General features: G+C 38.4%; 2 protein-coding genes across 4 annotated transcripts in view; both read left to right on the plus strand.

The window, feature by feature from the left end:
* slco2a1 (solute carrier organic anion transporter family, member 2A1) overlaps positions 1-13,213 on the plus strand; it is a 33,081-nt gene extending 19,868 nt beyond the window's left edge. Inside the window, exons 4-14 of one of the 2 annotated variants that reach the window (XM_088616632.1) lie at positions 868-1,095; positions 1,338-1,436; positions 1,781-1,923; positions 3,555-3,630; positions 4,452-4,616; positions 5,218-5,425; positions 7,521-7,683; positions 8,545-8,714; positions 10,219-10,283; positions 10,958-11,081; positions 11,408-13,213. In XM_088616632.1, coding sequence (XP_088472758.1) covers positions 868-1,095; positions 1,338-1,436; positions 1,781-1,923; positions 3,555-3,630; positions 4,452-4,616; positions 5,218-5,425; positions 7,521-7,683; positions 8,545-8,714; positions 10,219-10,283; positions 10,958-11,081; positions 11,408-11,528 — 1,562 coding nt within the window. In that variant the 3' untranslated portion in view covers positions 11,529-13,213. The remainder of the gene's footprint in view (positions 1-867; positions 1,096-1,337; positions 1,437-1,780; positions 1,924-3,554; positions 3,631-4,451; positions 4,617-5,217; positions 5,426-7,520; positions 7,684-8,544; positions 8,715-10,218; positions 10,284-10,957; positions 11,082-11,407) is intronic. The other variant, XM_088616633.1, reaches the window with a different exon arrangement.
* Positions 13,214-13,362: 149 nt separating this feature from the next.
* The window catches only part of rab6ba (RAB6B, member RAS oncogene family a), a 90,478-nt gene continuing 88,890 nt past the window's right edge, over positions 13,363-14,950 (plus strand). For both annotated transcript variants that reach the window (XM_088616635.1, XM_088616636.1), the window contains exon 1: positions 13,363-14,822. In XM_088616635.1, coding sequence (XP_088472761.1) covers positions 14,753-14,822 — 70 coding nt within the window. In that variant the 5' untranslated portion in view covers positions 13,363-14,752. The remainder of the gene's footprint in view (positions 14,823-14,950) is intronic.

Genomic DNA, 14,950 nt, shown 5'->3' on the forward strand with positions numbered 1-14,950 from the left:
AAAGGTATACATAACAGAATAAAGTCTTTGTAGTTTAATTAAACTAAATGTCATACTGGGGGGTCAATTGGGACTGTTCTCAACGTGTTCCTTGACATGCCAACGAGTCACAGACTTTCTTATATTAAAGAAGGAATTTCGTGTGGAAATTCACTTTTGGTATAGTAAACTGCTTTCAGCACAATGGTATTGATGCCTGTATATAACCCCACAAAAACATTTGGAAATAAAAGTATAATGACATGACTTTTTATGGTAAAGAATAATGCACCATCCTAAGAGAATGTCATACAATACTTTGAAACATCCTAAAAAATGAAAAACCTTTTCACATCTGGAAAGAAATGTTTACCCTACAAACAATATTTTACCTACAGTAACATATTAATGATGTTGTCTAGGATCCACTTGGGGAAGCACACTAGAAACCACTTCAAATAGGCAAATGACATATATGTCACCTTTGACTATGTTACAGTATACGCCTTGATTAAACCAGAGGTCTGTATTGTACAAGGAGCCTGGAGGAGACTTCTTCAATTGCATGGCTGCAGCAAATAGGCTAAAGGGCTGTTGTTTCGTTTCTCTGTGCAACATTTTTATGAATGGCCGGGCAGTGTGCTTATGAATACATTTATATGTATACATTTCACAGTCAACATCAAGGCAGTACGATGCATCAGAGATAAGCAAATGAATCAGGCTTACGGATTGTTCCATGCTAGCTAGCGCTTGACAATATGCTGTGTGTACTGAGACACATTGAGGTAAGGCCAGAAACATGCAAATGTTGAATTGCCTGTCTAGTAAATCACTCTGTATTTAGTCTCACAGTTAATAAAGCCCCTGTTCCTCACTGTTTCCTAGGAAACCTATCCCGAGACATGTGCCTCCCAGAGGGCAATGCCTCTTCCCTTCCTCCCACTGGGCACTGCAGTGATGGGGACTCCAGGCAGCTTAGCGAGACGAACAACCTGTGGCTCCTGATGGCAATTGCCCAGCTGCTGTTTGGGGTTGGCTCAGTGCCCATTCAGCCTTTTGGCATTTCCTACGTGGACGACTTTGCAGAATCAGGAAATTCCCCAATTTATATAGGTAAAAGGCTTTTTATTGGCTCAGAACTGGCCCTCATCTTCTGAAGCAGTGTTGTTTCTTTTAATGTATAAATTGGTTGTTCCTTGTACCATATCTCGTGCTGAACTCAAAATGCCCAATTCTGTCTTCCAACCAAAATGTGGGCAAAGCCAATAGGCAGTGTCTGGAACCTGTATTGGATAAGACTGATCTCAGCAGGGTCCGCTTCTAAAAACATTTCCTGGAAATCTTTTCTTTTCCAGCCATTCTCTTTGCAGTGGCGGTGTTTGGGCCAGCCTTGGGGTACCTGCTTGGCTCAGTGATGCTTCGAGTCTATGTTGATGTGGATAAAATCAATCCAGGTAAGCAGATTTTCCACTGCCCTGTATATTGGACGCCTGTAAGACCAGCACTCCAGCTCCTGAAACTGTACACAGCTATATTCCTCTTAACCTAGCCTTTGCCACTAACACGCACTTTACTGTGCATCAACTGTAACCACTCAGGGTAGTGGAGTGTTACATTATCACAACTGATAACAATTTACAGGTCCTCTGTCATCTCTTTGGACACATTCTTTGGAAGGTGTTACCAACCTTATTGGTACTTCAGATAAACGAGTCACAGGATGAGTAGATTTTATTCTTGCATGTCTCAGCTCTACATTTCAACATGTGTATCTTTGATTGCCCCCCACCTCCAAAAGGCAGCAAGCTGGAGCTAAACGCTTCTGACCCTCGCTGGATAGGGGCATGGTGGATGGGGCTCTTGGTGTCTGCAGGGAGCCTGGCTGTCACCTCTATACCTTACTTCTTTTTCCCCCGGGAAATGCAAGGAGAATCCAGCAAGGTGACTGTGTTTCCTTTTCATGTTATTTCTTCATATGCATTTCCATTTTAGTGTAGATTTCTTAATACTTATTTATTCAAATGTAACACTGTGGCTTTCCTCCAACGCCACTGCTTTGGAAATCCAGGGCTGTTTGTAGTAACATGGATGTCAGGGAACTGTGTTAGAAATACAAGCAATGTGAAAACAATATTTTGAGACCCATTTTGTTTGTTTGGAAATAACACAGCGCTCTCAGATGAAGCAGTTTATTTTCACTGCACACATTTTCCTGATTAATGTGCTGTATTATGAGCAGTGCCTGACACACAGCAATTAACTGGACTGTGATACATTTAAAGATAAAAACTCAGTTACCTTGTAATGATACAGTATACAGATTTTATTAGCAGGGAAACTTTCTTTTGAAGGGGTGCTGGATTGACGTCAGAAAAGCACGCAGCCTAAAGGTGGGAGTTTAAGAGACTCAGACTCAGATCAAGTACTTTCCCTGAAAGTTGGATCCGGTCTAACTTTACTCGCAAATATAAATACAATCAGGACCCTCAAATCCTGCCTTTCCACACCAATGATCAGAGCCACTTTTCTTCCTGTCTCTTCTGACTGTTGTCTATTTGTTCTGTTGTTGTGTCTCTGACATATCACCCTTTCTTGACTCTTGACTCTGAAGATTCATTCATTTTGAATTGAGGTAAGATGGTGATGTATGAGAGATGAGATCTCGCTTTAAATCTGTTGTGTGCTGGGCAGTGTAGAAGCTTATGTGCTGCATGGTATTAGGGGATGGTTTATCATAAGATATTGAGGTTCCACTGCTGTTTGTACAGGTAATGTTGCTGTGTCAACTGAATACACGTTTTCATTTGATCGAATGGGCAACTTTCTAATGTTTTCTGATTCACAAGAAATAACACCAAGAGTTAAATGTATTGAAAATGTTTATTGAGTCATAGTTTGATTTGGCTTAACCCGCTTGGCTGAGGGCCATCCTCCTGGCTGTGGGAGGCTGGGTCTCCCATGCATATTGAGGAGTGACTGAAATGGGGGCTACAACCAGGTGGCAGTGGGGTGGAGAAGGAATGCCAAAGACTAATGTGAGGGAGCTTATGTTTAGGCAATGACTTCAAGAATGACTATGTGTTATGGCAGCTGAGGCAAAGTTCAACTTGATTCAACTGTTATCTCTCCTGAACTTTTGCTGTAAACCCCATTTCTTAAACAACAGCAGTGATTCAGCACTGAAGGGCTGACATTTTATGTCGATTAAATGCAGTATTTTTTAGCATTTTGCAGTTTATTTGGTCATAATGATAATTTCATACGTTTTGCTTCTAAACGAGGAGACAGACATTTGGTGACTCTCTGCCCTTCGTCAAGTTTTGATTATTGAACTTTTTAATGTTTTCTCACTTTCAGTCAATAACTGCATTTATTCAGTGCAATATATACTGTATATATATGCACTAAATTAATGTACCAGAGGAGAGGAAATTGAAGACTAATTCATACCATGGTCTTAGTTTAGTTTTTATGTGGAAGCTAATTGGTTCCCACAAGGGGCCTTTGAGATACAGTATATTGTAGATGGCCGTATTTGGAGTATATGTAGATGCTAATTAATTGTTTTGCAGGTAAGCGGAACTGAAGCTGATGTTTTAAAAGAGGACCTGCAGGAGGACCAAATCTCACTATTTGACTTTCTTAAGAGTAAGTTCAGATTTGGAGCTAAAGTGGATCATTGTGATCAAACCCATGTGTTTAAGGGTGGGGAGCCAAATGAACTGCTATTTCTTGGAATTAATTTTTACATAATTTGGCACAACTGCTGTTTATTATCCAGTCTTTGTTGAATTTTGGCTCTGTGCAAGGAGTAAGAACTGGATAGTGGAAAAAATCAGCACGTCTAAAGAAAATATTTAATTAACAGCTACTTCCTAACAGTATGTAGCAAACAATCATTGTCCAAGTAGATTATTTGAAATAAACTTAAGATGAAGCTTAGGAATGTTAGACATTTTACTGAGCATGAACAGGGCCTGTTGCTTTAATAACTATAAAATAACAACAGACCACTAGCTCCAAAAGAAGAAGTCTTAGTAAACAGTGGACATGTGGTTGTCTGTTTATAGGCTCCTATTCTGAATGTTAATAATTTCATACATTTTCTCCCACTATTTGTGGATTGAGCATTATATATTTTCTGCATTTGAGTACTTGGAGAAAAAGAAAAATAGCTTTTTAGGTGTATTGATGTTTTATAGATGTTGCTTAAAATAATAATTAATCATATTAATCAATTAATAATAATTAATGGGAGAGTGCCAAGGCAAAGTTCAGAAGACTGATGTGTGGTAATTTTCTTCCCTTTCCTGCATGGCCTGAGTTTAATGGTCGATAAATGTTAAAAATGTAATTTTTTAGGAAGCTGCCCTTCTTTTCAAGACACCTCCTGTGGTAAAGCCCAACTACTTTCTGTGTTACTGTTTGTGCTCCGTTAATAACTGCATACGTCACTGGCCTCTTTCCAGAGTTTCCACGAATGACTGTGAAGCTGCTGCTAAATCAGGTTTTCCTGCTGCTGGTGTTGGCCCAGTGCTGCTTCTCCTCCGTGATTGCTGGCCTTGCAACTTTCCTGAACAAATTCCTGGAAAAGCAGTATGGCACGACTACTGCCCATGCCAACCTTCTCATTGGTGAGTGAACAGGCCAGATTTAACTGATCGATTATGGGGCTAGCCCCACCCTAGAGACCAAGAGAGAAGAATCTTCAGAAAACCTTGGCTTGAACATCAATTTTCGGAAGCAGCTTTAAGTTTGACATTTAAAAGAACAGAATTCATGGGCTCAGCAAAGAACTGTGTTCTGTATGTAATAGATTTGCTTATTGCACACAGAGACTGTTGTATGATGTTCTGGGTTCCTGCTATGGACATCCAGTTGTTTCTATTTTATATAAATAAAGCATGAATGAAATATGAGTTGAAAGCCTACCTTATTAACAGTAAAACCACTCAAGAAACATGAGCTACATTTCTCACAACTAGATGGGACTTTTTGTTCTTTCAGTCCCTTGTTTTGAGTTACAATAATATTGCTTTGCTACTCTGTTTAATTTTAGCATAGGTTATCTTTGATATATTTGATTTGTAGTGAGGCGAACTCCCTAATCCCCACCTAAATTAGAGTGCATTTCCTTGACAGTTCATACTGCAAATACAATCAGACACCTAAGCTAGTTTCTTGTTCCACAGGACCCTTTTCAAAGCACCCTGAAACAGTTTTGTTTTTCTTCAGGCTCCATTAACCTACCAGCAGCTGCTGTGGGAATGCTGCTGGGTGGGATTATCATGAAGCGGGGTGGTCTGTCGCTTAAAGGAATCCCAAAGTTTTCCAGCGTTATACTGCTCATCTCTATCTGTCTCTGTATTCCCCTATTTTTCATGGGCTGCTCCACACAGAACATTGCGGGGGTCAATGTTCCCTACAGACTCTCGAATAGCAGGTAAACTCCTATCCTTCTTCCTTTCTCCCTGCTGTGTGAATGTTTTGTCAGCTTTTTTGTATGTTGTTCTGGTAATGCAAGTGTCATCCTGTCCAGATAAGTCCAGACTGGCGGTTCTCAGAGTTTTCGGATTACAGTTTCTCCTTCTGTTGTCTGTCTCTCCTTGAGTTGCCCCAGACTCTAAAACACTGGTTGTTTTTTTCCTCTCCCACAATCAGTGATAGGAAGATGGTTGTTAAAGAGGTTGCATTTACTGCATATGGCAGTTAACAATGCACTTTTCTGGCACGGATTTTATTTTTTTAGCATATTATTCCTTAAGGTTAAATCGTCAATCAATCAATGAAATGTCATCATTTTTTGCCATTTTCTGTAGCATTACGTAATGGTTAACATAGCTCAAAAAAGCATTTTCCTATTGCTGTTTACATACCGAAAGGAAATGGGAGAGAACATACAGTTCAATTCTCATTTTGTTATTGTTTTTGTGTGTGTACTGTTTGTTTCCACTTTAGAGTAAAAAAATGACATGTGCCTAGAATGGATACAACTGATGATGTTTTACCTTATTTAGTTATATTCATTGCGCAGTTCAGCAACATTATCTTCTATTGTGAAATGGATTCGGAAAGAAAAAAATATACACTTTCCATGAAGTTGTACATGTTACAAATTGGACGTGATGTACTGGACTCCTAGTATCATTCAGTATAAATCAACTGCTTGATTTGAGAGCAGCTCAGTGTTTCCTGTTCTTTAAGTTAGAACATGGTTAATTTTACTAAGACACTTCCTTTAGTAAAATTAACTAGATGTCTTGTACATAATGAGATTACGAAAATGGACTTTGTTTAACAATGCCCAATTTAAACATGATCAACTGTTGTGTGACTCAGAATTAATCATAATCATAAAGATAAAGTGTTCAAAGCTTACTGAAGTAAAATCCTAATGGAAATCCCAGTCAAATTACTAATACTCCAACATGGTCTGTACGGTAAAGTCATTTAAGAAAAAGAGGCACAATGCCAGGTCAGATGTGATGCATGCAAAAAATGATATGGAAAAATAAAGTTTTTCTTTAATCAGTCAACATCTCTCGTGAGGTACAGTAATTGTTCTGTCTGTCTTTTGTGTTAAAAGAGGTCAAGACTGAAAAAATAGCATTGGCTATGAAGGATGGGTTTTTAATGACTGTGAGAATGAATGCTGATGACAAATTAGAAAGTCTATTTCACATTAAAAGGCTGCAGAAGAGTTTAGCTTAAGGGAGCTGCTGTAGTACCAATAGAGAAAGTGAAATTCTGATGCAGTTTCTGAGCTATAATGGGCAGCACACATTAATTAAGGGAATTAAAGATTGTATGACGGATACATCCAAGAAATTATAGATTTGTCAGAGTGAAAAGAAACTGTAATATGTGGTGAAGTATGTTCAATTGGAAATAAAACATTACACTCGATTCTCAGAAATGTGGGTTATCAGGTTGATCAGATGGTTTAGAAATCTCCAAACTGATGGCATAAAAGATCTATAGGTCTTCACACAGTGTGCATAGGGATAGTATCTTTGCTTCTAAGTGCAGTATGTAATGCTCCTACTAAGGACACTGAGATCACTCTGGGTCATACAGTACAGTACTTGATGATCATACTGGCCATGATCTTATCTGATATACCCGAACTATTAACACTGCCACCACTGCTATTTTTTGTAAAGTGTCAGCAGTGCCTGACTCCATGCAAGCATTTATGTATCATAAAGTACATTTGGCAAATTACAATATATAGTTGGTTTTGGGGAGGGAAGCATTGAAGGATAAGGTGAAAAAAAAGACCATAAAACACGTAATCTGGTGGGTTGATTTTCCATGATTTTACCATGATTTTCACTAACCATTGAGCACATTTTCTGTGGACTTTCTTGGTGCATTGCTTGTGGAATACATTATCTCCAGCACTTTTCTGTAATTTTATATGGTCTGGTAGTGCAGCAAGTTCAGATTTTGACAGACAGGGGGAACATACAGTCAGCAGTCACTTATGACTGATAAACCTTTCGAAAGCCCCTCTCATGTCTTCATACTTTCTTCAGCAGCTTCCAGTCCTCACGTTCCCAGTTGCAGTGCAACTCTGACTGTTCCTGCCCTCAGAATGCCTTCCACCCTGTCTGTGGCTCAGATAACATTGAGTACTTGTCGCCTTGTCATGCTGGCTGTACCAGCTTTGTGTTTGACTCTGAGTTTAGCAGGGTTCAGGTGAGTGCTAACTGATTAAAAATGCTAATTGATTAAGAATTTCCTCTTCAATAATCGGTTAGAATAAAGACACTTGGGAACAGCAGACTCATGCTCCTGCCTTTTAATAGCTTGGAAATAAACACTGTTTGCACTTGGAGAAGTTGAAGTGGCCAGGGGACAGACATGCAATACTGTAGCATTGCAGATATCTAAATACCTTGTTTTTGCTGGCACGGGTCGTGTGTGAACTGTTCCCTCTATATGTTCCCAGAATTGACATTCCTCATGCCTGTGGTGTGTTCAGAGTCAGACTCCCAGGTTGAAGCTATTGCAAGCAACCACACTTTTCTTCATCTGATTACCATTTCAAATAGTTAAATCGGGACACAGATTACTGTATAAAATCTATGCTGGATTAACGGTCAGTCGCCCAAGATAATTGAAGCTTTGTGTGTCTGTGTATATAAATTCATGTAAGCATAATGGGCCATTTTTCTGAGATTTTGACAAGATTGCTAATTTTTTATCTTTTAAAAACATTTAAAGACATTGAGGATGCAGGTGGAAAAGATGATACGATTATAATTATTTGAAGTACTTTTATTAACCAAACATGAACTGAAATAGCCAAAATAAGCAGAAATATGTAATAAAGGAATAGTAGGAAGGGTTCGATGGAAAAAAAATGAGTGCTTTTGACATACATTTAACAATATGAGGCAATGTTTGCTTGCACTGAATGTTTTCAAACATGTAGGAAAGAATTCTTAACATTTCAGTAATGAAAACATTAAGGTCAATTGATATTAGCGTCTCATCGTAATCTGATCATAAAGGTAAGATAATTGTTTTACTTGTGGATCTGTTTCTTTCTCCCAGAACTACACCAACTGCAGCTGCATTGGTGAAGGAGAGGATCCTGGCTCGGCTAGCCCTGGCTCCTGTGCCAACAGCTGCCCCCGCTTCCTCCTGCCAGTCATGTTCCTCATCTCCTTTGCTAGCTTCATAGCCAGCCTCTCGCACAACCCTGTTTACATGATGGTCCTCAGGTTGGTTTCTTGCTCTCTTTGTTGCCTTTAAAGCTTTTGCAGTCCAGAAACAAGTCGCATTAAAAGCCCAAAACACTGCTCTGCCTGTCACACTGAGATTCTTTCATGCTTTGCACTTTCACTGCTCAGCTTGCAGTTTTGAATATGCACCACAAACTACATGGGAAAACAGGAAAGCGAAAATCGACTTTTTTTTCCCTAATTGATAGGGTGAGCGGAGCGTTAGTGGTGGCATTAATTTAGTGGAACAGGAAAAGAGGCTTTTTTCCTCTTGACAGTGAGTGAAAATGAAATGGATTTTCACTCAAATAAAAAGTGATGGGGCATAAAGAAGTTCGCAAGCAACACGGCTGAAAACTAGAATATGATTTTTTTTTTTACTTCAAATGCTGAATAGTAGACCTCTTCAGCATTTACATGTTCCCACTTGGTCAGCTATTAAAACCGCATGATATGAATTATCACGTCTTTGCTGATGATACTCAAATCTACGTCCATACTTAACCTGACACTGAAATGGCTATCTCCGCACTGTCTAATTGCTCAATGACGCAAAACTTCTTTCACTTAAACTGTGATGAGACTGCTGCTTGGCACCTCCCATGAACTCTGTAAAGTTAATGAAGTAACCCTATCAGTGGACGACATTGTATATGAATTTCAATCTAAATTTAAGGACCTGGAGTTGATATTTGATCCAGACTTGACTTTTGACCCACATATGCTAAATTTTGTAAAAACATCATTCCTCCATCTCAGAAATATTGCCAAACTATGTCTTTGTCTTTGACTGGAACTGAAAAGCTGGTCAAATCAGTCTTCTCTAGAATTGATCACTGCAACGCCCTACTTGCTGGGGTATCTAAATCCACAAACTAAACAAACTTCAGTGTTCCCTGCTCTGTTGTCCTTTCACTGGCTTCCTAGCAGGTTTCAAGTTGACTTCAAAATCCTCATGTTCACCTGAAAGGCTCAAAATAGCTTTGCACCTTAGAACCTGCCTTCCTTCCTCGACTCTGGTCTCCTGGTTGTCCTCTTTCTCTCCTCCTCAGAAGCTTGTCTACATACTGTGAGTGTCAGGGTCTTCTCTTGTGATGCTCCACAGCTCTGGAAATTCTATCTCCAAGGATTTCAAAGAGTCACCTTCCCCGAGTGCTTTCAAATCCAGACTCAAAACTGCCCCTTTGCATATTCTACTGCATTCTAAACCCTTGTTTTTAATTGTTCTAATTCTGTTCTCTAATTCTCCTCTCCTTTTTGTCTTACTGTAAATCACTTTCAGAAGCTATTTTTAAAGGTGCTGCTTATAATGAAATTTTTTATTATAACTATTCCCTAAGCTACTGTATATCTAACGTTTTTTACTTAATGTTTAAGAACTCTAGCTAGTACTTAAAGACAATATTGTTCCCTTTTAACTGATATGATTTACACTTCAAGCATTTTTTAAAGACTGTGTCACTTTAATCCTCTTTTTCTAACCATTCTCTTTTTACCTTGCTAGAACCGTGGACCAGAAAGAAAAATCTTTCGCCATTGGAGTACAGTTCTTGCTGATGAGAGTGCTAGGTAAGTGAGAAGCAATCTTCCTCAGAATTCCTCAAATCCTTGGAGGAAAAGCTTTGCTTCAGCCATTAAGAAGAATAAACTTTTCCTAGTTTTTTTTTTAATTTCCTTGAGCTTTTTTGAAATACACTCTTTTGCAGCACACAAAATATCAGCAACGGTATGGTGCAGTGACCCAGTGACACTGAGATATATATCCTGTTAAAATACTTGAATATTATTGGTACTCTGTATTTTTGTTTCTGAGACAGCCTAAGTGTTTATGTGTAAAATACTGGCTCACCAGTCACAGGCAGCAGAGGCTTGTTTTCCTCTCGTGTGTCTGTGATTTAAATGAAGTCCAATATCGCCCCCAGCTGCTGTAGGTTCAATTTAAGCATGATAGTGCAAGCAAAAATTGTGGGACTTGCATCAAAACTTAAAACATCAGATTTGAAATGTCGCAGAAAGGAAACGCTTCTTACGTATTTCTTAAGTAATAGCAATAGGTCATTTAAAAAGAGAGAAATTAGAATTTAATTCTGAGTAAGCATACATTTAATGAACATTTTAAGAATTTCTTTCGAAGGAGATTTCAGCAGAAACAGACACAACTATGATGCATCACCACTTCTGTTGAACAGAAATTGCCCCAGTGTTGTGTAGAAGTTGTCACCTCTTCCTCTCTCCGTTCCCAGCTTGGTTGCCAGCTCCAGCCATATTTGGAGTGCTGATTGATTCCTCCTGCATCAGGTGGAAAGAGATATGTGCAAACAAGGCTGGAGCTTGCAGTTACTATGACAACAACCTCCTTAGGAACAGGTAGGAACATTCTACTTGATCTGTTATATCTCTTTACCCTTTAAGTATCTGCAGGTTTTGGGAAAGGGGGTTTTGTTAACTCCGTTACTGAGTTTGTTAACTCCTGCTGTTGATCAAAAGATGTTTGTTTGGGAACAAAGGGTTTTTGTCACATGACGTCACACAGCAACATACTGTATTCTTCCTCAGTTCTTTAGCATGTAAATTCTCTTTGTTTGACACATCAGGAAAGAAAGGCCTCTTACACCATCTCCCACACAATTGCTAATTATGGTGTTTGATGAGATATGCTTCAAATGTTCTAATCCAATCACTTTGTTCTGCAGATACTTGGGCATACAAGTTGGATTTAAAGCCATGGGGATTGTTTTGCTAGCTCTGGTTGGGTGGAAAGTGCATCGAACCAATGCTTACAGCTTTCAGAAGAGACCCGAAGGGCCTGTTTGAAATCTGTGCTCCTGTTTCCGCAGTACATACGGAAAAACTAAATGTGAAGTCGGTTTGCATGATTTCATCTTTCATTTCGGTTTGTTGAAAGTGACATTGTATTTCCGGGCCTTTAAAATGGTCATTCTGCTGAAGAAGGAAGAAAGTTAAACACTCCAGCACAAGAGCTCTTGACATCGCCAAGCTTGGAATACCTCATATTACCCACCCTCTGTTGGATTTTACTCATTTGCTAAGAAAGCCATTCCCTTTTCAGGGAATAGTTTGGACATCATATGATTATTTTTCATAATTAATAAATGGTTGGTAGTGACAGCAAGTGCTGATAAATGTTACAGATTCAAAGCTCTGCTATTTCAACTGTTATTTATTAGCTTTTCTGGGAGGCGTGAAAGAGATAATCTTTACATTTGATCCTTTCTTCTTTTACTCTGAACTTCTTGATACAATCACTTTTTTTGTGTTTTGGGGAATCTTCCCTCAAGGTAAAATCGCACTGACATCAGGAATGAGAAATTAATTGATTGCTAATAAGCCATTTGGCTACATAGGTAATAAAAATTAAGTATGAAGTGAATATGAATAAAGCAGAAGCATTTTAGACTGTGGGCTCTAGCGTAATGAGCTTAACATACTCTTATTATATTTTTGTTAATTGCCTGTTATATTGTGTATTGTATATAACTAAGTCTACCATATTTTAATTTTGTTAACTCTAGACGAACATTGAACAAATAAACTGATAAAATATATCACTTTTTTTTATGACAGCACCACTATATACAAAAAATTACCACCCTACTGTCAATGACGAATCAGATTGATTAACAGTTCCCATTTTCAAAGGGAGTGTAATGTGAATTAGTGGAAACCAAAAATACAGGGGCTGAATTTTTTAAAGAAGGGTGAAGTACAAGCTGTATGTGCTGTATGTAATGTAACAAGTATCTAGTTTGGTTTTATAGTAGTATATGTTTATTTTATTAATGTATCATCATTGGATTCCTCACTTGAAAAACTGTTTTTTTGTCAAAAATGTAATATTTCATAAGGTTTGAGTTTTAAAAAAGTATAGCTCTGACTGTTACTAGATGAAACACTATGCTGGCTTTAACACCATAAGAAGTATTTGCTCCTTCTTTAATAAAGACATTTTAAAAATAGCTACACAAGAGTTGAGATTTTTCTCCAGACAGCTAGATTTTTAAAACGTCACATTGCCACAATATCGGTTTTCCTCTAAATAAAAAGTAGACCTCCCTTTTCCCCTGGTGCAGAGTAAAGTTTAATGTGGTTGAAATTAAATTAATTGTACTGTATTTGTTTTAAGGAGTTATTTTTAGCCTAATAAAGAAGCAATGTTTTGTTATCAAACATCTCACACTGGGAAAATGTGTATAAGACTACAGACACTTTTGAAATCCTCCTGCTTACTCCTAGTACAAGAGATTCATTTACGTTTACACATCATAATTTTTGTATTTAGCATCAACCTACAGTTTACATAAGATCACAGCTGTGTGACAAAAATCAGAAGCACAAAGATTTAATCTAGAAGCTGTATATGGTTTAAATGTTTAATCTAATGTACAACATTAAAAATATACAGTATGTCTATAGCAAATTGATATCATGCCATTTTGATATATTTTGTTAGAAAAGACATAATAAATATAAAAATGCTCTCTTGTGTCTCACTGGATTTTTCCTTGATAGCATGATATATTGTCTATAAGAACACGAATCAGAAGAAGCTATTTAATCCATTATATTCATGTGTGAACCTACTGAAATTGTCCAAAAACTTCGTCATACCACTTCCACAAAAGTTCAATTGAAACACATTTATGGTTGTTTCAGAATTTTAGGGGACAAATGAGGTATACAGATATGTACAGGAGGGCGAATGGCTAACTGGCGTACGAGCAGTTGTGAAGGCATGTGATTACATCACTAATAGACAGCGCCACCTAGTGGCAGACCAGAGGTAGTCCTCCGCCTTACAGATTTTGGTTTGATCACATTTTCAGCGTCAAGAATAGACAACATTGGTCGGGGGGCAAACAGTCTCAGAGCTGGCTTTAAAATCACTTATGCCTAAACGCAAAAACAAACCTTACTGCTTTGAATGTGGTTTTATGTAGTCTGCTTCATTCCGTCATAGAGCATGTAGTACGTATGAAACCGTAGTTGTTCTAAAAGATGTAAACAGGCACATTCGAAGCGGAGCGCAGCAGAAATCATAGTTTCTGTTAGGGTCTGGATAGGTGGTAGGAATCAGGAGCTGAATTACTGTAGGGGTTGATTTGTCACAAACACCTATATAACTGATATTTCTTTTCTAAAAATAGTTATATAAGATTATGACTGTCATAGTGTTACACCTTTGCTCTACTGAAGTTCATAGTCCACATTTGGAGAAAAGGGTACCTCATAAATGCACAATTACGACCAAACCTTTGCTATCACCATGTAATTGGTAATACTGCTAGGGTTCTGAAAATATTAACCAAAGTAGCAGTTACATCGAAGCACATAGTCTGTGATCTCTAAACAAAAGAGAATGCAACTTTTCCATTAGTTAAAGACGATCTTGGTTCTCTTGGTTTGTTTATGATCAGTCTATGGTTGGTTTTGCCATTAAAAAGTGATTTTTCCATCTGTCAGTGAAACGTTTCTCATTTAGGCAGGTTATAGCTGTAGTGTAACAGAAGGATTATGGTTTACAGTATTTTTAAAACCCTTTTTTTGTTGTTGTTTGAAATCACATTTAACTGCAGTGAGATACGCCCTATCAACAAACTAAGCAGTGAGCACTGCCAGTCGTGAGTGGAAGACAAGGAATAGAGCACGACAGGCATTTTGTTGTGATTTGCTCAACGAAATTTAATTTTTGTTTCAAGTTACTGTACTCGATTTCTGGTTATTATAAAAACTAAAAGCAGGAAGACGTTACTTTTGCTAATATGTGATCGGGTATGTTTCTGCACTGCCTGAACATCACTTGCATGACGTCATATAGGAGAGGGGGGGGGGGGAGCAGACACAGAGAGGAGAGGCCGCGCAGGCGCACAGGCTGCTGAAACTGACAGGCAAGGCAGTGCAGCATTCTCATCGTTCAGCGGATTTAAGCGTATCTTTACCCATCGAGCATCCACTGCAAGTGTACCTGAAGAGGTAGATCGCATATCAATCATCACTTCCAGAAAAAAATCAGCCCAAACATGTCCGTGGGTGGCGACTTTGGGAACCCTTTAAGAAAATTCAAACTCGTTTTTCTGGGGGAGCAAAGCGGTGAGTCCTCTTCTGTTTTCTTCTCCTAGCTGCCCAACTGCTAAAATAATCTGCATGCACTTGCCGAATTGGTGAAATCACGAATTGTACAAAATTGAAAAAATACCTCTAAAATTCCTACAATAAGA

This window comes from Lepisosteus platostomus, chromosome 2, assembly GCF_059453375.1.
Source record: "Lepisosteus platostomus isolate fLepPlt1 chromosome 2, fLepPlt1.hap1, whole genome shotgun sequence".
Classification (NCBI taxonomy): Eukaryota; Metazoa; Chordata; class Actinopteri; order Semionotiformes; family Lepisosteidae; genus Lepisosteus; species Lepisosteus platostomus.